At 47.8% G+C, this 26,515-nt stretch overlaps 9 protein-coding genes across 9 annotated transcripts; 4 read left to right on the top strand and 5 right to left on the bottom strand.

Annotated features, from left to right (window-relative positions):
* Positions 1-76: 76 nt before the first annotated feature.
* Positions 77-760, top strand: BDQ94DRAFT_173697 (uncharacterized protein; the record flags this gene model as incomplete). The annotated part of the gene is made up of 2 exons (XM_026772211.1): positions 77-108; positions 214-760. 2 exons carry the CDS (start codon positions 77-79, stop codon positions 758-760), a joined length of 579 nt encoding a protein of 192 aa, XP_026622712.1.
* On the bottom strand, positions 584-3,118 carry BDQ94DRAFT_182223 (fungal specific transcription factor domain-containing protein). The gene is made up of 4 exons (XM_026774089.1): positions 2,257-3,118; positions 1,772-2,216; positions 1,426-1,717; positions 584-1,375 (listed from the first exon to the last, which is right to left on the bottom strand). The coding sequence occupies exons 1-4, from the start codon at positions 3,071-3,073 to the stop codon at positions 968-970; spliced, it is 1,962 nt and encodes a 653-aa protein (XP_026622711.1). The 5' UTR covers positions 3,074-3,118; the 3' UTR covers positions 584-967.
* Positions 3,119-4,069: 951 nt separating this feature from the next.
* Positions 4,070-5,240, bottom strand: BDQ94DRAFT_182220 (pyridoxal phosphate-dependent transferase; the record flags this gene model as incomplete). Its single annotated transcript, XM_026774088.1, has 2 exons — positions 4,070-4,722; positions 4,772-5,240. 2 exons carry the CDS (start codon positions 5,238-5,240, stop codon positions 4,070-4,072), a joined length of 1,122 nt encoding a protein of 373 aa, XP_026622710.1.
* A 716-nt stretch (positions 5,241-5,956) lies between these two features.
* Positions 5,957-7,327, top strand: BDQ94DRAFT_182218 (uncharacterized protein; the record flags this gene model as incomplete). Its single annotated transcript, XM_026774087.1, has 1 exon — positions 5,957-7,327. One exon carries the CDS (start codon positions 5,957-5,959, stop codon positions 7,319-7,321), a length of 1,365 nt encoding a protein of 454 aa, XP_026622709.1. The 3' UTR covers positions 7,322-7,327.
* A 2,031-nt stretch (positions 7,328-9,358) lies between these two features.
* BDQ94DRAFT_161929 (bZIP transcription factor) lies at positions 9,359-10,395 on the top strand (the record flags this gene model as incomplete). The annotated part of the gene is made up of 4 exons (XM_026769462.1): positions 9,359-9,458; positions 9,520-9,850; positions 9,952-10,099; positions 10,153-10,395. 4 exons carry the CDS (start codon positions 9,359-9,361, stop codon positions 10,393-10,395), a joined length of 822 nt encoding a protein of 273 aa, XP_026622708.1.
* Positions 10,396-11,181: 786 nt separating this feature from the next.
* On the top strand, positions 11,182-12,875 carry BDQ94DRAFT_182216 (MFS transporter; the record flags this gene model as incomplete). The annotated part of the gene is made up of 4 exons (XM_026774086.1): positions 11,182-11,250; positions 11,305-11,694; positions 11,749-12,611; positions 12,664-12,875. 4 exons carry the CDS (start codon positions 11,182-11,184, stop codon positions 12,815-12,817), a joined length of 1,476 nt encoding a protein of 491 aa, XP_026622707.1. The 3' UTR covers positions 12,818-12,875.
* A 1,118-nt stretch (positions 12,876-13,993) lies between these two features.
* BDQ94DRAFT_150208 (Rieske (2Fe-2S) protein) lies at positions 13,994-14,891 on the bottom strand. Its single transcript, XM_026767540.1, has 2 exons — positions 14,445-14,891; positions 13,994-14,373 (listed from the first exon to the last, which is right to left on the bottom strand). The coding sequence occupies exons 1-2, from the start codon at positions 14,715-14,717 to the stop codon at positions 14,122-14,124; spliced, it is 525 nt and encodes a 174-aa protein (XP_026622706.1). The 5' UTR covers positions 14,718-14,891; the 3' UTR covers positions 13,994-14,121.
* An 8,304-nt stretch (positions 14,892-23,195) lies between these two features.
* Positions 23,196-23,632, bottom strand: BDQ94DRAFT_173691 (uncharacterized protein; the record flags this gene model as incomplete). The annotated part of the gene is made up of 2 exons (XM_026772210.1): positions 23,196-23,499; positions 23,574-23,632. The coding sequence occupies 2 exons, from the start codon at positions 23,630-23,632 to the stop codon at positions 23,196-23,198; spliced, it is 363 nt and encodes a 120-aa protein (XP_026622705.1).
* A 686-nt stretch (positions 23,633-24,318) lies between these two features.
* BDQ94DRAFT_150207 (t-SNARE syntaxin) lies at positions 24,319-26,225 on the bottom strand. The gene is made up of 4 exons (XM_026767539.1): positions 25,684-26,225; positions 25,453-25,634; positions 24,843-25,406; positions 24,319-24,793 (listed from the first exon to the last, which is right to left on the bottom strand). Exons 1-4 carry the CDS (start codon positions 25,931-25,933, stop codon positions 24,758-24,760), a joined length of 1,032 nt encoding a protein of 343 aa, XP_026622704.1. The 5' UTR covers positions 25,934-26,225; the 3' UTR covers positions 24,319-24,757.
* Positions 26,226-26,515: the final 290 nt, after the last annotated feature.

Raw genomic sequence — 26,515 nt, 5'->3', positions numbered from 1 at the left:
GGTGTCCATTACATCCCACCATGTAATGCGGCGAACCTAATCGTGGATAAAAGGGTCCTCCCGTAACTCTCGGAATATGGGCGACAAAGGTTCAGAAGACATTGCCATGTAAGTGTGGAAGGTTCATGTCAAGTTAGCTCTCCCCTTAGCTCCCACTGTCAAGATCGCTCGTGTCATAAGACGTTTGGCTAACATATCTTCGCAACCTTGAAGCGAACAACCACCTGGAACGTCAAGCAGCCCAACAGAAAGCTTGCCTGCCTCTCCCAAACCACCAAAACTCAACAAGCAACGGAAGTCGAAGAAGCTTTCAAGTCCGCCATCAGAAAGTGTAAATTCACCACAGGGAGACCAACAAAGACTTGGAAAGAGCCTACAGGCGCAAGGGCTCCCTAAGGAATCGAACCCACCCACGAAGCCAAAAGTAGCCCCAGCCGATCAAGGGGGTGATAAAATTAATTCTCAAGAGGAACCGCAAGATCCAGGATCAAAGATGCCCGACCCAGTAGGAGACGTCGGTAACGTGACAAAGGCCGTTGGCGACCAGGGCGTCGGCGACAAGGCCGGCGACGTCAAGAACACCGTCAAGGAGATTACCACTGGTGGTATGAACATGAAAATTGACGATCCGGACTTGCAGTGGGAGACTCCGGAGAAGAGCGGCAGCTTGCAGATTAGAATCCGACTTAATTTGCGTGCGAAAGTGCAGCTTAACCTCGATGCCAGAGTTAAGGGTGAGGTTGTTATTGGGCTTTTGTAACCCTTCGGGTTGGTTTCCATGCTATTCGAAACAAACTCTAGCCTCACCACGCACATAATACATTATATAGTAAAATGATGATCATTGACTTACTGCTCCGTGGGTCCACCATGTAATTTTTAGAGGATCCATAAATGATGTAACTCAGGGTTGTGGCTGGCAAGAGCCCACAACAGTATTTCTGTAGGCCTGTCGGTTTCTGGAAGACTATAGCACGGTGGCCGAAGTATCAAGTGCCAAGTCCCAGTATCCAAGCTGGCTGAAGAAGCTTTCAATATTGAGGTCATTATCAATTCCAGAGGGAAACGGAAACGGTGTGCTGGTTGGCATCTGCTGTACTGCAGTATCTAAGATTGCTGGTTCGCCGTTTGTTGGGTCGATTATCTCGTCTAGGATACGGGACAGAATCCCATGTGCCCGTCTGCAAGTTTCACAGTTCACTTCTCTTCGATTGATGCTCCTTTGAAGGTTCGAGATAAACACGGCCAGGTTTTGTATGACCTCGGCTCGAGGAACCACATTGATTTGGGGATTCGGAGTGTTGAATGAAGGGTGCAGGTGCTTCAATAAGTCCACTGCCAGGATACTGGCTCCTGGTAACCCGTAATAGAGCATCTGGAACAGACTCAGTTGTGTATAGAACAAGAGGAAATATAAGCACCTACGGGCCAGGATATATCTCGCTGCATGTTGGAGAACTGATCAGAGAGCGACACTACCTGCAAGACTGTGTTCAACAGTGACCTTGAGATCCTGTACAGGTGCTCTCGCGTCCATTCCGTCGTCTCATTCAGGAGTTTTCGATGCAATAAGAAGCAGGTGTATTTCTGATCCATGTAAGTAGTCATCACAACATACCGCTGAGGAGGAGGTATGTGCTGAGACCCTGTGACTTCGTCATACTTGAGTTCTGGTGGAATCTGGTCCCACGCAAGTTCCTGTCGGGCCAGTATATCCCTATCGAGTTGTAATTAGTGAACTAGACCGTTCCCGAGATCTGAGGGTACTCACCTTGCCAGAGCCTCACTGCCAGTAGCGAAACGCGTCCCTAGACATAGACCAAGTATTTCCTCCCGAAACTGGCTGATAATCAGCTTCATCCGCCTCCAGGTCGCACCACGGAACTGACGATCCATATTCCATCCGTTCGCATCGACACTGCGCAATACCTCATCCAGTTCCTCTCCGTCTAGCAGAAGTACCTCATCGTCAATATCAGCGGGCATGGTATTGGCGCAGTAAGATCCCGAAATTCTGGGTGGGCGGCCGAGGAAAGTACTGATTGTTTTGTCCATTGAATATATCTGGGCTGCGTATCTCCTTCTCAACTCAACTTGATAGAAAGGATATGTTGCCTCAAGTCTAGAGTCCTCCTGGTGAAGCCCAAGGGCGAAGAACATGCTTGAAACATCGCCCATGCAGCGCCATAATTGGAAGCCTATGCAATCAGCTTGGACTTTGTGTGATACAGTATCGTGTCAGTCGGGAGCACTTACTCATGTCACCGTAGACCAGGTTCTTCAAGCAGGCATTCCCATAAAGTAACCATAGGGCCTGGGGGCTAACACAATTGCAGTTGTTGCAAACAGACGTACAATAATCGACGCCTTCAGCGAGACGATGAATGAAATCCGGCTTCTGGTCAGAATGTGAGGTTGTCGAAGGTTTGGTTCGTTTATTGACATCGTATTTAAGTGATACACCAAGAATGGCAAGGACAAAGCCGATAATTTCCCATCTGATATTGGGCCCAGTGAACAAGGTATGGTAGGCCTTCGCCGGCACACTGGTAAAGGCATCCAAAGGCTTGGCAGTGTTTGCGAACAGAGTCACGACAAGTTGCTTCAGACGATTACCCCTTGATCTTTGCATCGTTTCCTGTATAGATTCGATACAAGCTTTGATAAAAGGATGCGGCACCATGCACGTATAGGAAAGCTCGAGGTATTTGCAAATACTGTCTGCAAACCCTGGAAACTCAGACAGCAAATTCAACACTTTAGTGCCCTCCGATATCTGTTTCTCTGTATACTTATCCTGATGGTGTCGATGGTCTGCACTAGAAGAAAGCTCCTGAGCGGGAAGCTGCCCCAGATAGCGATCAACAACATTCTGGTCATCACTGATAATTGCCGGGAAGGCTGTCGAGCCGAAGAATTGAGTTTCTGTGCAAGGAACGGTTCTAGTTGTCGATGACGAGGATATGCTCTCCCTTAGTGGGTTAACACGAGTAGGCACGGAACTTAGGCCTGAGGAGCCCAAGGACCGCCTTTTCGACCGTCCAGATTGGAGCCTATCGCGCGGTTTGGTCATTGGGGCAGGATGATAGACACAGTTATTTTCTTTCTGACGAACGACACATCTGTCGCACACGGGGGTTTTGTGGTCGCAGCGGATCTTTGATATTCGACAAGGCTCGCAGGAGCAAGGCTTTCCATTGCGTCTAGTTGAAATTGAACGCCGAGAAGTCATATCGAATTACTTAGCTCAAATTGCCATAAATCCTCGAAAGGCGAGAAGGATCACTGGGTTTCACCAAGAATCGAGCAGTTGAAAGAAGACTGTTTTCCTTTGGACTGGAGATGATGATGCCAAGCTGTATCAGTCCAGGAGACGCAAACGCACGAGCACAATAGGCATTGCTCCACAAGTAAGAAACCAGGTAACTTCACGGTCGCCAAATACAGTGGTGGATTTCAATTGGTCACATGACGGTACCCCACTAGGCAGATAAGCCTTATTTTCAGGGACAGGCAAACTTTAGCATGAAGGATGCTTCTATTGTAATGAATAACCTCCCTCATGCAGTTTCTTCTACGTATGAATCGGCGCATACCAGAGTACTCAGGTGCCAAGCATGAATGGAGTTTCGTTCCTGCTCTCAGCCAGTCGATCGATTTATCGTCTCCAGCGGAAGGTGTGGGGGCTACCCACCGTACGCATCCATCAAGCTGGATGGGGGGACATGTACAAACTTAAAATAATATTAAGATTAACCAAGACATAAACCCCACAATTCGCTCCTGAAGCCAGACTCGCATTATCAAATTGTATATACATGACCCCTTTCCTCTACTTTGGTTGAAGACTGAAGATACTACTACTATGTAACGGCTTATATTCGGCCGAGGATGTAGCTAGTGCTCACTGATTTAGTACTGGTTATTACTCTACAGACCAAATGAAGCGAGGAAACATCATGCAATGAACTTTAGATAAACGATACGTATACAACAATCCCAAATGAGATACAGACCTGGGTTTATTCACAGTGGCAGCTGCAGGCTTTTGGGACACATCTCCTGATTTTCAACAACTCAATGCAGCCCTCATCGCAATTTCCAACTTCTTGATGGCGTCATCAGATATCTGATAATGCACTACCAACCGTCCTTCTAAGCGCTCTTTCTCGTGCACCTTGAGCCCTAGCTCTTTTGCTACTTTTTGGAATGCTTTCTTGTCGACATTTCCATCGTTCAGGTTCATCCACATCATGTTTGTCTCTGTGGGTCTTAGCAAAGACCCACCTAGACGTTCCCACATTGTAGAGATATATTTCGCTCTCTCTTGACACCGTTTCAGCTTGCCCCCTAAGAACACTTCCTCGAGTGCAACGCACATCGGCGCCGAAATGATCCCTGTTTGGCGCAGTCCACCACCGAGCAGCTTACGCATCCACCTTGCCCTTGTGATGAATTCTGTGTTTCCTACAATCACAGATCCGATGGGTGCTCCCAGACCCTTGGTGAAGCACAGCGAAACGCTGTCAAAGCAGGCACAAAACTCACTAAGAGCACCTGCACCTGCAGCGACGGCCTCCCAAAGTCTTGCTCCATCGAGATGCATGTGAACCGGTGGGTCTTGGGTCTTAGCCCACAATGAGATATCTCGGATTTCGTCAAGGGGCATAATCGTTCCGAAGAGGGTGTTCTCGAGGCTTATAACGCGAGTGGGGCAGTCATCTATGCACGCAGTATTAGAAAAAGTAAATCAACACGTCATCTCACTCACAGATATCTTTCTTGAAGACAAAGTGCTTCTTGATGTCTTCCAGCGTCAAATGATGGCCATTTGCTGGGATGACACCGTGGATTAGAGCGCCACAAACAGTCGCTGCCCCACCTGCCTCCATGTTCAGGATATGGCTGCGATGGTCTGCAAGGATGGAGTATGGTGGGGTGGTGAGAGCCGTCCGGAGTGCCACCTGGTTGCTCATAGTTCCCGAATAAGTAAGGAGCGCCCTTTCATGGCCTGTCAACTGAGCCATCCACTCCTGGAAATAGTTAGTGGTTGGATCCTCCATCATCTCATCGTCGAGAAGTGTTGTGTTGACGATGGATTCGAGCATGCTCATATTTGGGGAGGTAACAAAATCAGACCGGAAGTCGTATGCGGCTCGACCGGGTGTACTCCAGTTGTTCTGTGGGAGGCCGGTATCATGGACCTCCACTGGGTGTTCGGTCTGACGGACAATAGTCATGGCTGCGTACGGTGGAAATTAATCTCTTGTAAAAGAACCCTCGGAGCTCTTTGGTAATAGTAGTGAGGATCAAAAAGATGTACATCGTCGCTCATTTATTTATGTCGCTGTTGGGCAAAGTACATGTCGGCTTTTTATCTTCGGCACCTGTTTGGAGCTATTTCTTCCCGAAAGCTTCACCACAATCACGTCAGAGCCTTGGGGTCTTTTCTTATGCATGTAATGCATGTAAGAAAAGCGACGCGTCAGAAAAGAAGTAATCCTGCACGTAAGAAACAGCTATGCATGTAAGAAGATATGCGGCGTTGAAGCAGGACTCGGAGTAGCTATTTCGATCTTCCTCCGCTGCAAGGTCATACATGGCGTATCAAGGTTTGATACAATGGCCCAATATGGCTAAGCCGTGGTAAGGCGCCATGCACATGTCCATCAGAGTCCGATGCTATGTGAGCAAGTCACCTTGGCTTCAAGTGAATGTCTGACAGAGTCTGGGGTTTCCGATGTCTCCATGGAGTAATAACTGAATCACACAATCGGAGTAAACAGGGAAAGTCACCAATACCCCCACATTAAGCTCGAGCCAATATCCAGAATACCGAAACTCTAAGGGGTTGGTAAGGCGAGGTCATAGTACAACGGCGAGCGAGAAATTTCGCTCAAAAGAGGGGTAATAGCAGTTGGGACATATATAGGGGTCGCCTGAGCAGTCAATCTTGATGGTGTATGTCACCGTTCGAATCAACGAAACCTCCGTCCTCTGCCAACTTCACATGTTAAACGCAATGTCATCTCATCGGAAGGATAACATCGGCGAACTCATCGAATTCGCTCGCTCTCATTCCCCCTTCTACCAGCGCGTTCTTGAACATGTTCCGGCAGGCGCCAAAAGTGTTACTGACCTTCCTCTCATCGACCCCGACGAATACTGGAGAGCAAACGCGTCCAATCCCAATGGAGTGATGACTCGGCCCCTCATTGATGGCACAGTCATGCGCAGTGGTGGTTCCACTGGCACTCCCAAGCAAGTTGTCATGACCAAACAAGAGCTGTCAACCCATGGCAAAGTCACCGCCAATGCTATGGCTCATGGCTGTGGCTTCCTCCCTGGCGACCGCGTGGCAAACATGTCCTTCCACGGCTCCTTATATGGGAGTTTCATGCTCTTGAATACAGCACTCCTCGAACTTCCTATTCCAATTGTCCACTTGCCTATTAGCGGAAACGAATCAATTGACATGATGGCTCATTACATGAAGACCTTTGAAGCTACTGTTCTCATTGCCAACGTTTCAACCACACGTCGACTGGCGGAATACTTCACTTCCATTAACGAGACTCTTCCCAGTCTTCGGCTGATTTTGTACACGGGCGAATGCTTTACCAAGGAGCTCCGTCCGGTTTACCGTGCAGCCTTCCCGAACGCCACCATTTACGTCCGCGAATACGGTGGTATCGATTTTGGACACGTGGGCATTCCAGCGCAGCCATTCAAGCACGAAGATGATGACATCAAACCAGTCTACAAAGTCTTGGCGCCCTTGGTCATCTTTGAAATCTTGGATGAGAATGGCGATCCAATTACTACACCCGGAGTTAGGGGGAACGTGGTGATCACTAGCCTGTTGAAGAGGCAGCAACCTTTGCTTCGCTACCCTGTTGGTGACATTGCTTCTTGGGTTGATTACGATGCGGAAACCTTCTACGTCCATGGCCGAGATGCTGTCAGCATAAAAATCGCTACCACACATCTACCTGTCGCGTATCTTAGAGAATTGATCGTGAGGGTCCTTGGCCAAGGAAAGGCATCAGGAAGCCAGTTCGTTGTCCGGCTTCTGAAGGAGACACACGAACAGGCGCTTGTCTTGAGGATCGTCGCGCCAGAGCCAGAGAACACATCCGACCTAGTGACTGCTTTTGAAGAGATCTTATGTGAGGAGAGCCCTACCTGGAAGAAGAACAGGAAAGTTAAAAACATCGCCCCGCTGCAGATTGAGTGGATCGAGGGCAAGGATTTGATTACGAATGCCGGCAGCGGGAAGTTACGCGACATTGTTGATGAGCGGTTTTCGAATGGGGTATGAAACGTCTACGTACAATTGTCATACTCTGCCAAGAGTGAGGGGGTTAGACCGCAGCATGACCTAGCGATAAAATAGCGAGATATATCGATCAACAACTGTAGTGTTGCCAAAAGTACCCACAAGGAATTCCTCTCTTCAGTATTTCAGAGATTATAGGCTAATACAGGCCAATAACCAGTGTCGCAGACCCTTGTTTTGGACGGGCTAGCACTTACACTTCGAACCTTACCATGTAGGACGGGTCTGAAATGAGAAAGTCCCCGTTGCTTTCCCGGAAGGCCAGATCAAGCAATGGGTGAATCCTTTTAGCCAGTGCTTGTTTACTTTCCTCAGTATGGACCCTTAGTCCACAGTAGCCTAGACACTTGCTACCAAAGGCCACATAACCATTTTCCCATAGCCCTACCCCGCTCCTGCCGCTCCGGCCTGGCTCGCATCCTGAATCCTCTTGCCTCTGTTCAATTATCCGGAGAATATCCTGGTTCTACATTAACTATTTCGCGTGGCCGATCACAACACCAAACTCGGATTATGATGCTACTCTTCATACCTGCCTAGCATGGGCAAAGCAAGTGGCAAACTCTCATCCAGATGACCTCCTATTGTGCTCAGCAACCTTATGAGCCCAAGGTTGGATCTCTTTAGATGAGATAAAATGACGCGATTTTAGCGGCGGGTTCAACCGACAAAATCACTATAGCGACGATCCTTTTCTCTGGTGGTGAATAATACGACTGATTCACTAAGGCGACAACCTCGGACCGGCTGCATCATGCAAGGGTCGTATGAAGCGGAGGAGCAGGGTCATCTTGCCTAGGCACGTGCTGCGGCCAGTCACTGGCGCACTAGGTACGTTTCCCTGCTATGGGAATTATCCGAAATCTAGATTCACAAAGACTGGGCTAATATAGATTTAGTCTAGTCGAACGTCCCTCTGCTGCAATTTGCGCTAACGAAAAGGGTCCTGCTCGGATAGATAGTACTTTGTCACGATCAGCCGGAAGACGGCAAGACTGCCAAGCGGTTGACGCGATTTTCTCAGCAAGGCGCTCAGTCTTGCCCACCATCACCGGAGTAGATACGCAAATAGGTGTACAAGATACTAATTTTGCGGCAGGTGGGGGCTTTTTTCATGCCGCTAATGAGTCCTGACTGTCTAGACCGCGCTAGTATTGGCTGATCTAACGGGGAAAGGGATCTGGGCAACTATCTGGAATGCTCCCCGGTTTTCGAGTCGCGCCAATCAATGCGGCTTTCTCACAGTACTTGAGGAAACGTGCCAAAATTTCTCCCCGGTGTTGCTGGGAGATAAAGATTATCGAGATTCTCATTACGCATCTGCATTTATAACGCTATGCGGCTCTTCATGAAGAGTGCGCTGTTATCACCTCGCATTGGTGCTTACTGATTCATGCTCGTCACTCTTTGAGGGAATGACTACTATACTCAAGGGAGCATCCCATTCAGGTTTCGGCCAAGTCCGAATCTTTACCAATGTTTTCATTAGATGGGACATCAGTTCACTGATCGCTGTTCTGGAATTAGGGAAGACTTCGGCTCAATCCATGCGGATAGGGTTCTCAGGCCAAATGGTAGTATTGTACATTTTATGGAAGCATATAAGCTGTTCAACGTAGATAAAGGCTGACTAGCTTCAGTTTAACTTTCACCGGATGTGTGAGGGCAGAATGTATTCTCTGTTTCAGAATATGCCACTGACGTTGTAGATGAACACATCCTCTCATTATCCAGCACTCATGGTTTCCACGCCCTCAAAGGATTGGGATCACATTCCCAACTCTAACAGGATCTACAAATGCCCCAATACGCTAGTATGATTACGCCAAGAAGTGCACATTAAAATACTAGCTTCGTCGAGTATTTCTTTCTTAGTCCTACTGCTTGAGGATGGCTAATATGTAAGCTATATGGAATCATCACGAACGTCAGCAAGGCTGTACTTACCTTTGTTTTCATACAGTCTTTAAGCTCAATAATAGTATGCGAACTTGACTTCTTTATCATTCTAATCCTACGATGAACTCGTTTATGGGCCAAAATATATTGGAGATCAGAGAACAACCATGTCCATCCCAACGGAAACGAATCCAAAACCGTATGGCTCAGCGGAAATTTCGTAGGTCAACACACTGTATAGCATTCAAGGTTCCCGCTAATGATTTCTTATCTGCATATAGGCGAAAAAGCAAAAGCCCGGAAACAATCACATCCCCCATACAATCAGACGAGTGGTATTGGTAATGGAAAAAGCCACGATGGACCCTCGAATCTGCCGTCTTCAACAATAGACCCAGAGCCCCACGATAACGGGTATGCGTGCTTGACGTCGGATAATCATCTCGGACCTTTGTCTGCATTCACCTGCAGCATGCTAGGCATCCCAGGCCAAGATGTACAGTACAACCAGAACACTTTCGAAGGTGCTGCTTTCACACTTCCGGAGAGTATCAAAGATACGCCACATAGTTTGCAGACATCAAATGTTGAAGAGCAATTACGGGCTTTCAGGTTCGTACAATTCTCTCCCCAAAAGCGGAATGATAAAGGCGGAGACTATCGCATCTTTCGATGAGTACCGAATTGCTTACGGTTCCTGAGCCGAGACGTAGGCCTTGTCCTCCTACCGAAGTTGATTTCGGTATCCTAACCGATCCCGAGCTTGCATTCTTCGGAAACGTGCAAGACCAACAGAAAGGGCAACGTCCAGTAGAACGGCATAGGCACAGATCTGCAATTGATAGTTGTGAATGTGACCGTGTACGTATGTCCTCAACTAGTATGTCTATTATGGGACTAATCAGACTATCAAGGGACTTCTTGAAACACCGAAGCACGCCCACCGAATTGTTCAATATCAAAGAGCCAAGTTATTAGACCAAGTTGAACAGCTTCTCGACAAAGTTGAATCTCTATACGATGTCGGCATCTCTCTTGAAGTTCTGGTGGACAACAACCATCTTCGAGATCTTCTTCAGAGAGCGATGGCTGGATTTCGTTCCCAGCGGGATTCGGAAACACACAATCGTGGTGATGAATTTAGTTTAATAAAATAGGAGGCTATACAGCATATGGTTGTTTACAGTTGATAGTTGTACTCAGATTCCGTAGCTAGTGTCTTCAGATGAATAGTTCCTAGTGCTCAATTTCTGATTCATTGCCTACACTACGAGGCCCTAACATTATTCCGAACGTTTGAGCTAGAAGCCCGTGGGCCTTGAAGCAAGAAGTTTGCAGTCTGTAAACTACCTGAAATATCTTACTTTTTTGGCGCTAGAATAAATATTTAGCGACTCTGCTGGCTGTAGCATGGGATGCCTTTCTGAGTATCTATGATGGATTCCGAACCCAGTCTTCCAAGCATATCTGGGCCTTCCAAAGGCATCATCTCTGGCTCTTATTCAATTATCGTTCCTCAAAATGTGGACCAAGACCTTAAAACAAGCGGAACTACTTTCCAAGCAATAACCTGTTCTTAGTGATGCGCTAACTTTGGTGGGGTTTACTCAAGGAATTAATCCAGCCTGATCGGAATAAAATCGTCGTGGTTGAACTCCGAGCATGCACATTTCATTCCGACGGAGTAAATCGCAGCTCGGAGTTCGATATCCACGCACAACCATTGAGTTGCCTCGTCGGATCTCTTATTCTGACTATTAAATTTGGAGTTTGTTTTTTTTTTTTTTCAATGTTAGATCTTGAAATTTCACTGGAGCAGAAATACCTTGCTCGCGCTAACTTGTTTGATTATCGTTCATTTCCGTCTTCATTTATCGGCTCCCTGTTGAAGGTTCAGTTTTGAGGTTTCAGAAGAAGAAGTGAGCGCCCAGGAGTCAATAACAATGGGCCAAGATGAAGAAATTGTCAAGGGAGAAGAGTGTACGAGTGATATCGTTCTCGATGATAAACTTGTAAGTGTGGAAAAGCTCTGGCCATACTGAAGACATTATATTGACGACTATAAGGTCACCTGGGACGGACCCGACGATCCAGAGAATCCAAAGAATTGGTCTACTCGTCGGAAGTGGCTAGCAGTCATCTCAATTTCAGGCTTCGTTCTGATGAGTCCGCTTCCAACCACTATTGTCTCTCCGGCAATAGACACCATTGCGGAAGAGCTCAATGTCACAGTGACAGTTCAGAAGCCTATGGTTATGTCTATATTTTTACTTGGCTATGCCATTGGGCCCATGTTTATCAGTCCCATGTCTGAGATTTGGGGGCGAACACGGGTACTCCAGACATTCAACTTTGTGTTTCTGATCTTCAATACTGCATGCGGTGTTGCGAGAAGTATTGAGCAATTACTTGCCTTTAGGTCCTTTGCTGGACTTTTCGGAAGTTGTACTGTTGGTGTAGGTTACCAATGCCCCCATATTCGTTTCTGTGATTCTTAGCTTCAACTATAGATCGGAGCTGGAACTCTCGGAGATTTGTTCAATGCCAAAGATCGTGGTAAAGCCATGGCAATCTACAGCATATTCCCTCTTATGGGACAAGTCCTGGGCCCCATTGCGGGTGGGTTCTTAACAATGCGCACATCCTGGCGTTGGGCATTCTATGCGACTTCTATCATAGACGGCTGCGTCCAGCTCTTCGGCCTTCTCTTCCTCGACGAGTCATACACGCCAGTTCTTCTACGCAGGAAAAGAGATCGCCTCGCAAAAGCAGGAGCCACAGGCCTCTACACAGAACACGACTTTCCCAGTGACTCCAAACTTGACATGATGCGAACAATCATGATCCGCCCCATCAAACTCCTCTCAACACAACCAATAGTGCAAGTCATGGCATTATATCAAGGCTACCTCTACGGTAATATCTACATTCTCTATTCGTCCATCGCCATCCTCTGGACAACCCGCTACCACGAGAAACTAGACATAGCATCACTCCACTACCTCGCACTGGGCCTAGGAACAGCCTTCGCAGCAGAAGTAGCAACGCACATTAATGACCGCATATTTCGAATTATGACCAAACGGAACGGCGGCAAAGGCCTGCCTGAGTTCCGCATACCCATTATGATACCAGCCACCGTTATCCTGTCCATTGGTCTGTTCTGGTACGGGTGGAGTGCGGAAGCCCGTATGTTCTGGCTGATGCCTGATATCGGAATCGCACTATTTGCGGCTGCAGCGTACATCTGCACGGTCTCGAATAACATCTATGTCGTGGATACGTACGGCCGATACTCTGCTAGTGCGCTTGCTGCGACGTCAATGCTCAGGTGTCTGGCGGGATTTGTGTTTCCGTTGTTTTCTCCATATGCGTGAGTTTCTCTCCTCCCTGCGAGTAGAGCGGCATTGCTGACAATAGCACAGATATGAACGGATAGGGTATGGTTGGACTTCAAGCATACTGGGTATCATTGCACTGTGCATTGGTTTGACGGGAGTTATATTCATCTGGAAGTTTGGGCATGTATTAAGGAAGAAGAGCCCTTACTGTGCTAGTCGTGATGTTGATGATTGTTGATAGAAGAGGGTCGTCGCTTCCCGCACCGACTGCAAGTAGAGTTTACGATATATCAACCCACGTAATCATTCACTTCGCTATATACCTAAGTAGTAGACGTTTGAAAAGTGCTTCTTTCCGCTTTTTAGAGCTGGGTAGCAAGGACGTAGAGCCAGAAGCCCACGAATCGAATAAAATAGATGCGTGACGCGGAGGCCACCTTCCCTAAATCCGCATTTCCGGGTACTTTCAGACAAACGCCGTGGCTTCTGCCCTCTACTTAATCTTGCCGCGTCTCACTCAACTCATCACGGGAGCGATCATACCTTTTTACATTCGCTATCATGCTCCAGTAGACACATGAAAGCAACATTATTGACACCTAGCTGTTATCATAACGCCCGGTCATGGCAGATCCCGAGACAGGCGGACTAGTCATAGACACTCCCTCGTCCACACAAGGACAAGACCTACCAAAAACTCCATCTTGCGTTATATGTCACCTAGTGGTTCAGTCACCTAGTGGTTCATGTGGTACGTTGAGTACAATGTTCCATGGGAAGCATTGATACATATGCTGTATGAACTGCATTATCGCGTGCAGGAGGAGGAAACGAGGAACGCGTGGTATGTCATTAATCGCATCTATAGCCGACACCATCGGGAGAGTATGGGTCAACAGAAGACGGCATTTTCTACTGTCATTCAAGACCTCATTTGAAAGCCTGGAAAGCGCATAACGAGGAGCGAGCGCTCCGCAATGCGTCTTCGCTCCCTTGCCCTGATCTAGTTTCCAAGAGATTGAAGGCAAGAGACGGGAACGAATTCAATCCCCAGATGACTCTGGGCCCAAGTAATAGACACCTAACAGGCCAGGATCGCTTGGGAGGTCAGACTAATGACCATACTTCCAGGAAGGGACCTGAACTGCACGGTCTCGATGAACACAATTCCATTGATTCTACTACAATGGATTGGAGTCAATGGGACAGCTTCTTAGAACAATTTCAACAGGAGTCTATTAAAGAAGCGTTCTAGTCAGATGATAATGAGTGGAGAACTCGCTTGACATGTGCCGAAGCAATACCTGAGACTTCATGCCTATGACTGCACTAGGCAATAGCCTCGCCTGTCAAATGTGGCTGGCAGCTCCCAACCTCAGCATATGCCAACATCTTGATTCTTCTGCAGCATGCACTGCAGTCTCCATCGCATCAGCTTCCTGGGTCCAGCCCAAGCACCATTCTGGCAGTGCCGATACCGCCAGCTATACAGCAAACTCTCCAATGGAAATCTCTAATAAACAAAACAACCAGTTCTTCCAACTATCCAATCCGCTGCTTGCGTCTCACCCAAACCTCCTTCTCATCCGTTTCCCCATCCTTCGGAGCAGGCACGTCCCGCAACTGTACCTCCCAAACCTTAAGCTTGTAATTCCCGCGATCAGCCTGTCCAGAAAAGAGATCAAACGACCAATCGTGCTTAGGGCATGTTATACCCGCACTCAGGGTGATTCCAAAATCCTCAATGTCAAACAGACTTCCCTGCGACAGTGGAAACGATGAATGCGGACATTGCTATACCCGATCAGCTTTCCACACCAATTTCCATGCCAATAATGGCTACTTAGCTAAGACATTTCACTTACATGATCAATAGCATGCATCTTCCCCTTATACTTAAACACAAGAACCTGATCCTTCAAATCCTCCAGCGGACCATCAATCTCCGCTTCCACAGGGGCGGAACTTGAGCCTGGTGTGGGTGTCTTCGGAATCGTAAAAGCCTTGCATTGCGATGTCACCCGACAATCGCCATTGTTTTCTGGAGAGTCTACATCAGGGAAGTCGGAGGTGAGCCCGATGCGCTGCCAGCCGCCTTTTCCTCCGCTTGTTTGGGATCGGGAGAAGAAGGTGAACATGGTTGGCTGGTTTGGGGCTTAATGTGGAATATATTGCATGGAAGGAAGGGGGAATTTGATGTGCTGCATGGATTGCATCGGATCGGATATCGTGGAGAAAACGGCTAATGTTGTTCCCGCTTGGGTTGTGTGGGGCGGGAACTTTCTATTGGGGTTGGTTGGTTGGTGAGTCGGATATATTCGGATATACGAGTTATGCTGGGTATGGGGCACTACGAGAGGGTGTATACAATTGAATTGAGAGCTGTTGGGTTGACTTATCCAATGTATTGAATTATAAGATTCCTTTCCAGCAGCCATTGAGTATTATTATGCCATGAGAGCATGTACTAATACGAGTGCTAGCGATAGATTCCTATCCCGAGCGCAACGACGATGTAAGTATATCTTGCACAAAAGTCTCTTATGTACCACCAGCTCCCATAGCATCCCAACAATTACCAAGTCTATACTAGATGCATGACTAGCTACTAGGAGTATCAACCCAATCGAAAAGAAAAATGAACTGAAAGCCCACTCTGAGCTCAAACAACGCAACACTATCTGGCCCAGAGATACCGGGGGAGCAGGACTCGAACCCGCGAAGAGATGGCCCTGCTTTTTCCAAATTCTCATAGCATAAGCCCTTTTTAAGTGCTTGATTTTATATTCCATGGTTAGTATTCCCACTGCCCTGTTCGCATGGAACGCCTGCACGCTAACCTGTGCCTAGAAAGCGGGCCAGAGGGCAGGGCTCTCCCGGATGATGGAAACTACATCCGAATTTGCAGGCCTCGGACGTCTCCGGGTCGGTCTAGTAACACCTAGCAGCGTTCAATGGAAGTAGGCTTATATATATCCAGGGTTACAACGAGGTGAGCGCGGGGTTTCTTGTCATTTTGGCCACGCGATTTGGGTCTTCACCCGCCCCAGCGACTGCAACAACGGCTGAGTCGCCGGCCCAGATGCTAGCCTGCAAGTCAGACATAGCAGAAAAGATTGTAAGGCGGAGGGGAGTGAGCTCTTGAACAAAGTTATTGAAGGGTGAAAGCAAAACAACCTGAGTCTTCGCAAGGCCATGCTACCCACATCACCGTGGCTATATGCGCCCATAACTACCACCAGTGTGTGCGCAGCAATTAGGTTGGACCATCAATACATCGGCCCAATCATTCCATTTGAATAGCCCATTTAGACTTGATGTAAATGATCTTCTGTAGTGTATAGAAACGGAATGCTTTCAAAGCAAACACAAGTGTTCCTTCGAGATGGGCTGGTGGCATGGGTTATAGGAGCGACAGATGTGGCTAAAATAAATGGCTGATTCCTGGACTGGGACGAGACAACCTGATCATGTTCCACGTTAGGCATTGGTCGTTAACCGGGCTAGTAATTGGTCTTTCTCATCTTCCTGTTTTTCCATCTTAGAATCGTATATGGAGTGTTTGTCCATCGGAGAATGGGCACTAAACCAATAAACGTGGACGTGCCCTGGCTCTTTGGTTGCGGATACTAGGAACATTATGACATTTCCGCGAATAATACAGTGGGATTTCTAAACTGATATAAAGCCGCTGAGTTTAGTAAGCCGTTTAGCAGAATACGCTGTTGGCAAGTTAACTCTGTATCTGTAGGTGCAATGGTCCTGCTAAGAAGGGTAGCTTAGATTTGGAATTGTATGTTGCGCGGCAGGTGACAAGATGATGAAGATGAAGCAGTGGGTCTTTGTTAATCGTCCTGTTCTTTGTTGGCGAGGAGAATAACGCCTGAATATAGGGAAGAAAGCGCATGTGGGATATGTAAAAGTCCGTCGTTTTCTCCATATACTCCTTGCGGAATGTACATCGTTGTAGCAGGTTTAATATTATCCTCGATGAGAATCTGGATTCCCCCTCGACCGAATTGCTTGAATGCTAGTAGTTCTTGTTTGCAGTTCTCAAGCAATGCATGCAGAATAGATAAGTAGTATACTTCTCTCCAGAACGTGCAGATTTATGGGGAGACTTCTTCCCACATACCTCTTCCATGTCTTCTCTAATGTCGACACGATAAGGACCGTATCGTTTCATTGTCATCAGGTTAGGCAATGTCGGTCCATACCTGGTATCTGGCTAATCTGCCCATATATTATTATCGAGATACACGTTTATACGAATTAGCTTCATCCTGAACGTTCTGTGAGGCGTGGCCTTCGTATTGGTAATGTCGAGATTCACGCCGTCATGAGATTTGTATAGTATAAGCTCCCGCGACCCCGAGGACAGCACAGACAGTCAATGGGAGGAGGCAGGATTGGTGATGCTTTTGACACATCTCAGCGCGATCTGCCATATATTGAAGTGGCTTTAAGATCCTTGTTGTCTCTCCAGGTAGCATGTTCTTGAGTTCGTGTACCCAGAATAGGCCCGTTGCATCATTCATTCACGATTCTGTTCGCACGGTGTATGGTTGCGTTGCTCTTAGGTTGAGCCAGTTCGGCGAACGCCTTCACGCCGTGTGAAAAGTTGGACTTCGTTGATAGGTTTTGGTGTCGCCTGATCAATTCCGGCTTTAGTGGCCATCTATTGATTCTCATTTTTTATCTTGCTCTATTCGATGTCTCGTAGAAGTCGCGCGTTCCTCCCTGAAGCCGCATTCCACAAGTCCCGCGCTTCGTTGTTGAAAGATTCCATCGCTTCTGGTGTGTCCAGAATGGTTCGTACCGCTATGGCACACACCCCGGCAACTGAGACAAATTTTGCCGATTCATTACCAGATACACTGGCACATATTCCTCTCCAGTCTGCCCTTGTTCATGGCATTGCAACGACAACACAATAAAGCCATTCGCTGCTGAGCACAACCGTTTGTACTGTAATGCCTCTTCGCCACCCTACAGACAGCCAGGAGAAGCAGGACCGAGCAGGGGAATCCGTTCTCGTTATAAAATGGTGCCACGGGACATAGAGACGATATTCTGCCGAAGTTGCTTATAGGCTCCATTTCACATCAATGTTGTTGATCTTGTATGTGACTGTGGTCTAAACGTTCTAGTTCCGCCCCGGGAGCCTTGACTGAGTCTATCACGAGCCCCTTCACCGAAATATCTACCGTTGTCAATTCACAGCCCTAGAACATGAGCAAGATCATCGCGCTGCCAAATTGCTGGACCATCTGCTTGGCCCACCTCGCCACGACGCTGGTCGAACGAGTCATTGTGTTTCTTCTCTCTTTGGACTGGCTTGGTTTCTGCGGTGTTGTTGGGATTCTGCGACTTGTTGACTGGACCAGGTATATTCTTTGTAAGCTACTAATAGCAAGATCTTGATTTGACGAGATCTGGAAATATTCATAGTAGCGCAACAGATTATATAGTATCAAGACGGGAGAATAGCAACCTGTGGCTGAGTACATGCCTCCTGGTAATCGCTGTGGATTTCGACAGCCTTAACTGAGGAGTTTTAATGACCAAGTCATTTCAGCATACGTCAAGCTGAAGGTTTGGAATTTGTAGATATGCATGCACCCTATAGGCAGTCAGTTTTACTTAATTTCTCGAAGGATATACTGAGATTTCAATTAGAGGAAACTTACCAGGACTTCAATACCATGCATAAAGCAACATTCTCCGAGGGAGTAGCCACGGCGTCCGCATGACTGGCAAACGTTTCTTTTGCGCTGAACAGTTCTCTTAATAACTTGTACAGCCTATAATAAGAATGATTAATAACTTTGATACATACCCTAGATGACGTCGGAATCTATTATGCTTACAATAGATGCCGCGTCATCGCCATATTCCCTCGCATTCCAGGCAGTACGAAGCGGCAGTATCCCATGGTACAACCATACCTACTCGCTGCGCAACGACTGGCCACTTCCAGGCTGGTTAAGGTCCTATATAAGCCGCTCGAGATTGATCAGGGGCATCAGCGCTGCCAGCATTTTAAGAAAAGTCAAGGACGTTTCCTCAATGCAGACGAATGAGCTCTCGGCAATTAACACAGGGATCCCACTGATTCGCCTACACAGTGCCGGATCGTCTGTCATCATAATTCGGGGTATTTCGTAGGTATCGTTTACTTAGGGCTAAGCCATGGGTTGGCACGGCGTTGCACCACAATTGCACAATGCCGGTGCCTGAGCAGTCTGGAGTATGCTGTCCACTCTTCACCTGGTGTCATAGTTGTCGTTTCCATCGGAAAGAATGCAAGCTAGTCGATGCGACAACCGAAAGAATATTCTGGGCGTCTGTCCATGAGATCTTTCTATGTAGAAGAGAAGCAGACAGCCCATTTTCTGTTTGAATGGTTCGAGATACATGCATATCATCGTTCGAGCTTTACTCGGGGTGTAAAGGCCATTCACATTCGTCACTCACATCGATGTGTTTGATCCAGCTTGAATTGCGCGAAGGATACGCAAAACAGACTCTCTTCCACTGCTGGTATTATGGAGTATCAGGTAGCTGCAGTAATCCTGGTAGTCTTTAATATAAGGATCTCAATATGGGAGCCATAAACTGCATGCGCGCTGAGATAATAATTGTTCGGGGCTTGGACAGCTGCAGATCCTTCCACATAAGTCTGTCCGGTGATAGGTCTCTTACCTTATCTCCAGAAACACTTAGTCTTCTACCAGTCACAGACTGCGGAAAGACCATGTCGCTTCTCGAGTGTGTTATAAGTGGTTAACACCACCGAGTATCTGCCATCGAAATCTGGTTAAAACATCTCGTGGTCCTTGGTCAACCGGTTCTTGATGTACAGAGAGCTGCCGGTCTGTGTTCTATTATCACCAAAATAAACGCATATGTCCAGTCTATTAGTTTCTAGAATTCGAAAGGGTTCATCAATCTGGTGAAACGAGAGCTCGTATCAGTGCTGACAGTTGTGAACCAGAATCCATCCGAGTCGATGTCTGAAATCTTTGCCCTAGAATGTCTTCAACACACTCGGTGGCCGTTAACCACGTGCTTGCAATGCAATATTGTAGCTGATTCGTGCAGTTTTGATTATCTGACAAAAGGCCCAATATATTAAAGCTGTACACAAGTAATACGCCAATCTGGCTCTCATGGTAAGCTCAAGTGTGGCATTCCGTATATGGGTGGTGCTAAATCATGCAAAGCCGAGGCTTAGTGTGTTTAAGTGATAAATAGCGTGGGTTTGCATGCGAATGCTTGACATAAATCTTATTGGAAAATGACCAAGTAGTGGGAAAAGCCATTCAATGTAGCAGAGAACTCTTAGGACTAAAACTGTTTTCCCCTTAATGATGCCTATACCCGTCTCTGGTCACTGTCGTGGCAGACGGCAAGGGCATTTTTACGACTTGGTTCGTAGAGTAGCGTCAGACGGCCAGTGGGAACAGCTTTGTGTGGTTGGAAACTTGCTTAACACATTCTTGTCGGTCGAGGTGTTCTTTTCATCCTTCGGGGTGAAGACATGCAGTTGTTGTATACCATGGCCATCATTTCTGGATATCCATTGAAATGCTGATTTCTGCATCTGGCTAAGACCAGTATTGCTAGGAGGCAATTGAGTTAGAACTTGAATGTTCCAGAGGATTCGTTTTCGTGATTGACTGGATCCAGAATGAGAGGCCCGAGGATTGCTCGTATGTATACGTTGTCCGCACAAGGTAGTCATTGAAGGTAGTTGCCACTGCAACTTTTCATGAGGTCCCAGATTAAGATATCCAAATCAGGCCATGCTAGCCAAGAAACAAGCCCTGGTAGATTGAGTCGTGTTTTTTTCTGATGACGGTTCCGGGTCAGTAGACAAACTGGTGTTATGGCACTGCTGGATATCATCTCTCATGCATAAACCACAGGCCAGATCATCGCTTTTCATCCCATGGATTTGCTTGGTAGGAAAATAGTATACTATAAACATACCGGCGTACAAGTCACACTTGTAACGATGATTGTAATGGACAGACGACTGCCACTTGGGAGTTACCATCTGAACCAGGGATGATCTAAACCGTCCATGCTACAGCGCCTAGCGCCGAATCACTGGAAACTGAAGTTGCATCGAGAGCTGTCTCTTCGACCATGATCTTGAGCTTAGAAATTGGTATATCAAACCATATTACCGCAACGGTCGTATTCAGCCCAACCCAAACCAACCCAAGCGGTAGGTGCGCTTTTCCGCAGCAGAAGTTTTCTTGGTAGCGTGCGCCTTTTCCTCCTGCACGGCATCGTCAGTTCTTCATGACTATCCGCTGTTCCTCAGAGTCTTCTGCCCGAGGCCACCGGCAGTTAACACATGACTTGGCAGCGGGGACTGCAGGTTCCCGCCTACTGCTAGATTTATAATGTGCCTTGGCTGGGGCGGTAGTTTGTCGTCCCCGTTTCATCTATGCTGCCATGACGCAATGAATGGCCTTTGACTTCCTCCACAGTATCTCATGCAGGGCGCTGCTCTTATGGATCGGACCACCGCACGATGCCATGTCTGGCATTTCCTTGGGCAGGGGCCCTTCACACAGCCATATTTTTTACTTACCGTGCACCGTTACCAGGTATCTTCGTCGTGGGTAGTCTTTACGCTATTCCTCAGCAAATGTGAGAAAAGCAATACTCGAGGTCTACTTCGACCTTCTAAGACACGGTGTCCTTAGGATTTGTTCAGGACAGACTGACACTGTCCAGGACATGATTCCTGAGCTTATACAGAGTTCCAAGCTCAGGTGGGTTGGAAACTTCCCTAGCCCTTCCCATAATCTCCACGGCGATTAGAGACATGCGAGATAAATCCGGCCACAGACATCATGTTATAGTTGTCATCATCCGGCTGAACGTTGATTGTGGTGGACGAGCCCGTACGCATAAGATTTCTCACACCCTGGTAGCCCTGGAATGGGCAATCTTAAGAGGCGTGATGGTATAGACCAGTCCGTTCATATGCTGCGCCATATGGCTTTCTTGGGACGGAATTAATCAACAGTTAATGTCTAATTGGTGACAATTGTAGCCATGATTCCGTACTTGACGTCTTTACTCCGATCGTGATCGTACGCATCAAAGGCCATTGGTGTGGCAGGTCGAGGATCAGGTATAGAGACCTAGGTAGCAGACACACTTCTACCTTGACAGTTGAGAGAAATTATGATCAATCGGGTGCTCTTTCTGTGGGTACTTAGGGTTTTAGGCAAGCTGAACTGTCCAAAGCGTCAATGAAGTCCTAAGCCGAGTTTAGCATGCATGCTTCTCAGTGGAAGTGGTATTGCCCCCTTGGTCAGACTATTTGGTAACGCCATAAATATAAGATGCGTCATTATGGAGGTTTAACATCCAAGCTTGTTCCAAAGCCCTACCTCGAGATAACTGGCGAAAGTTTGTGGTCTGAGGAGCAGGAGGGAACCCCGATAGGAAATAGACCCGTGTGTATGAAGAAGCGTGCAATCAACCATACCCACAAGACACCTGTTCGACCACAGACGGTGCCAGCCACGTCATTCCCCAAACAACAGACGGTGTCCGACTGGAAAGGACGATACAAAACCCTCCAATATGCGTAGACTCCAAAGACGATGTTGGAGGTGTTGGGGGAAAAAAGGGGTGGGATGAAGGTGTCTTTTCGATCCGTTATGGCAATCACCACCGTCCGCTGGTATCTTGATATTGACAATCTAAAGCTACCCCATCAACTCCGTCGGTGGGGGGCACAGGCTCGTCGGCAGCCGGGATGGAAGAGGGTTCAGAGAGTGCGTCGGCTTCGCCATCGGAGTCTCCTTTCTTCTGAGATTGCAATTGAGCCAGTCTAGAGCCGATGACTTGTCAAGCCATATTCATTCAGTGACTGGGTGAGATTCTCCATTTTCTTCCTACTAGCAAGTTCCGCCACGATGTCCTTGGTCCGTTCCCAATTACTCCAATTTAGGATGCCTCTGCTCCCATAACTTCTTCACCAAGGCCACCTGGGCTTATACGGTGATATGATAAAGACATCGGGACAGCCTCTGTCAATGAGACTTTGAGCCAGTGCAATCCCCAGCTCGGCTTCGCGCGAGTGGTACAAGGATCCAGACGGATCCTTCTTGGTGTCATTCTCGAATTGCTTACGATGAAGTGGGAGAGGCCTGACAGAGCCCATGTTTGCTTTCCAAGCTTGACCAGCAGGGGTTTTTGGTGGTCTACCTTAACAGTCTTGGTGGGCTCGTCCTGTACGTGAGCTACCCTGGAATCCCAGTTTTTGACCTGCTCGTGTCTTCAATACAGGATTGTTCGCTGTGCTCATCGTTCTTATAGATCGGTTCGGGTTTTCAGTTCATGCACAGTCCCCAGTCAACGAATTCTTTGTAACAAAAGCTTCCCAATTCATTGATGAATGGTTAGCTGGTCCGTGGAGGTCATTCCCCTTTCCGTATCTTTCCACCAGCATGGCCGTGCGCAAGAGTACCATAATTGTCAAAACAGACTTCTGCCAAGTAGATCAAAACGATATATCGATGGCCACCAAGCAGCAGGGGTGACTCAAATGTCTCAACAATAATCGTAAGTTGTTTGTTTGCTCAGTCCCCTTTCGCCTTCGGCTCGTGCTGGGCATTGTCGTCTGAAAAATCGTCGATGTCCTCCGGCTCGGCCGCCTCCACCGGCACCGACTCGTCGTCGCCCGTGGTCCGACTGCTGGGGCTCGGTGGCGATCGCACACCGTCCTGAGGAACTGGTTGCACGTCATGGTACTGATTCTCCAGTCCGTGGCGGTCGAGCTTGTCGCCGTTATCCCGCATCTCGGTCGTCGACAGCGTAATATATGCGCCTTGGCCAAAGAACAGGCGGGGATCAGTACTGAGCATAGCCACACTTTCCAACGCCCTGGTTGGGCTAGTGAGCTTCACAAACCATTGCCTGTGTTAGTTCTACACCAACGGGTCTGGTGCCAGGAGTACAAAGTCACATAGGCGGAATGATGTATTCGTTTGAAAAGAGGATGCTTCATTGGATCCATTATGCGTTTATTGGAAGTCTTCATTGTCTATCTTGTGGCCATCCAGCCTGAGACAATGGCCACATAAGAAGCGACGGCAGTATGTTGGCCGTTCCCTTGGATTGTATGGAATGTAATCTGGAGCCGTTGCTGTTATTATGATATTATTCCAGACCGTTCTACTCGGCTTCGGGTCTTAGCAGCTCCTTCATTGAGCCGCTACTTCCAGACTTCTGTAGAGACCTGTTTGTGCGGCGTAGGGTCATTCGTTTCATGAGCTGTTTTAATTGGTAATGTATTAGGTTATCCATGTTCGCAAGGTACTGGTATTGACGCTTACTTCTGGTATACCTGTGGTATGGCTAGTAATAGTAGTAGTAGTAGATACTATCCCCTTCCCCTGTGGAATCATGAAGATCGAGTGAAGCTTCAGACGGGCTATCTGGTGTCTTGTTGTTTCATAGTAGACGGCATGGAATACGAATAGTATTCAAAAGATAAGGTTCTTTCATTGATGTAGAGGGGAATACTTTTCTTGGAGCCTCTACTTTATCATGATTCGGGGTGGTTAGGGTTCCATTGTATCATGAGGATAGACTAGGCTTTGAGAATATAGTAGTTGATAGGCCATCCAAAAAGTCGGAAGCTAGCATTTTATCTGGGATCTTTTGAACTTTTATCTAGTATAGATAGGGTGGGCTTATTTTGTGAGTTTAAAGAAATTATTTCAGGAAGAAGAAGAGAAGAGAAGGAAAGAAAGAAGCATATATATACTATGGGATAGGTGAATAGTTGTATTTAGGGGAATGATAGCATCGGAATGCACTGGATGTCATCCATCTGCTTCATCTATCCAAAACTTATTTAATAGACTCAGCAGCCAATGAATGATGTCGACACGACAAGAAGAATAAACAATGGAATGAATAAATTGATCTAGTCAATCATGGACCGTATTCACATCAGGCCATCCGAAGCACATAAAGTAAATAGTAGAAGATCGATCATCAGATCTAACCACGGCCAAACAAGGTAGGAGACAAAGAATGCAAGGCTAAGCGACGAAACGGTTGCATTATTCGTTCAGCACAGCAGGACGAACATGAACCAGTATTAATACAGTATAATAGAAAAGAATGGGTGTGTCTATCCCGATATCAACACCCAGAGTAGGAAGAAGATCTGCACAAGTTAGCTGCCATTCGACCAGCAAGTTACGGGATGAGCTTACCATTAGAACGCCAAACATCTTGGCGATGAGCCACCGGTTCCCGGATACCCGCGTCCAGTACTTCAGTAACTCGCGATGCGCTCCCTGCACGTTATCCACCACGTCTTCCGTGTTGGCATCTATCCGCTGGATCATGTCGGACTGCTCGCTGACCATCTGCGCAAGCTGACCGAAGATACCACCCAGCTCGCTGATGGTGCGTTCAATCGCATCAATTGCCTCACCACGCCCTTGAATATAGGCGTTGCTCGTTTGGGCTTCCTCCATAACCAGTAGTTGCTGATCTGAGTGCATGGAGGGGCGGCCGAGCGGAGACGGGTTCGAGGGTTCCAGAGTCAGTAGATCGGAAGCGCCGCCCGGCTGGGGCGTCCGCCGTCCAGATGTGTTGTAAAGTGGGGAATCGGAGCGCTGCGTATCGAGGGCAGAATGTGTCTTTGAGGATACTGAGGAGACAAAGTTCTCGGTTCTGGACCGCGAGGCCTGGATGTTCTTTGTTCGCACTTCAAGGACGTCTTTGAAGTTGGCTCCCACATCTGCCAATTTTCCTTGTAGCATGACAACCACCTAAACCCATTAGCTTCGTTCCGGTCTTTATATTGGTCGCACGTACATTGTCATTATGCTCTCCTTCCTGGTCCGCCTTCGACCGATTGCTCTTAGGATGTTGTGAAAGAGTAAGCGCTTGCAACGAGGCGATTTGCTGATTCAACGAGGCGAGATCTTGTTTGATCACAAACGTCAACTCGGAAATCTCAACCGGTCTGTCATCAAAGAGTGTCTTTCGCTTGGCCACTGCGAGTAATATTAGCGCAATTCATCTGACCGTCCAAAAGTCACTCACACTCGGCCAGTCTCTGCAGCTTCGCAGTCGTCGCCGTGATGCCTCGTCCAATTTCCACAGCTCTCCGTGCAAACTCCGATCGTCGTTTGCCACCCTGCCCGTCTGCGGAACCGTTTGCTTGTTTCCGCTGCGCATCTGTCAGAAGAGCCTGGCGCTGTGAACTGGCTTTGTTGGCGGCCATGCGCTTCTGGGCTTGACCCAGAATGGCGTGAAACTCGCCGGTACGATCTTGGATGGACGGGCCGGTCATTGTGTAGGTAGATGTAGGATCAATAGGAATTAGGCGAAAGAACGAGAAGTTGGTAGTCGGTCGCAATGCAGGCGAAGATGTACAGGGGTATAGCCGAATGCAGAACGAATGCGCGACGTGAGATTCCACGGAGTCGATCTAATCGATAAGGAGGCAACTGGAGACGTGTCCGTTGAGTGGTGGCGGTACAGCTTAAGATAGAAAGAGAGCGGAGAGGCACAGATTGTAGGTAAAGTGGGAGGATTACAAAAGAGCCATATCAATCAACCGAGACCAGCATCGACCACCGTAGAGGCACGGGGAGAGAAGATGGAGAGAGAGTGGACGAGCGAGAAGCCGACGTCGCCAGCCCGTCTTCCGTCCGTAATAGGAAAGGCGGAGGCTCAGCCACGTGCGCCCCAGCCACCCCAGTTTCTCACTAGCCACAGGGGCAGCACCAGCCACCTGGTGCCCCAGGCGTCAGGCTCCCAAACTGGTCCAGCAGCTTAACTGAAAGGAGTAGAGCTTCTTTCTCATTATTAGATCCGATGGAGTCTCAGGGGCACATCGCAATCAGCCTATCTTATCCCGCTGGCGATTAAC

The sequence above is a fragment of the Aspergillus welwitschiae genome (genome assembly GCF_003344945.1).
Source record: "Aspergillus welwitschiae strain CBS 139.54b unplaced genomic scaffold BDQ94scaffold_35, whole genome shotgun sequence".
Taxonomy (NCBI): Eukaryota; Fungi; Ascomycota; class Eurotiomycetes; order Eurotiales; family Aspergillaceae; genus Aspergillus; species Aspergillus welwitschiae.
This window is presented reverse-complemented; position numbering and strand designations above follow the sequence as displayed.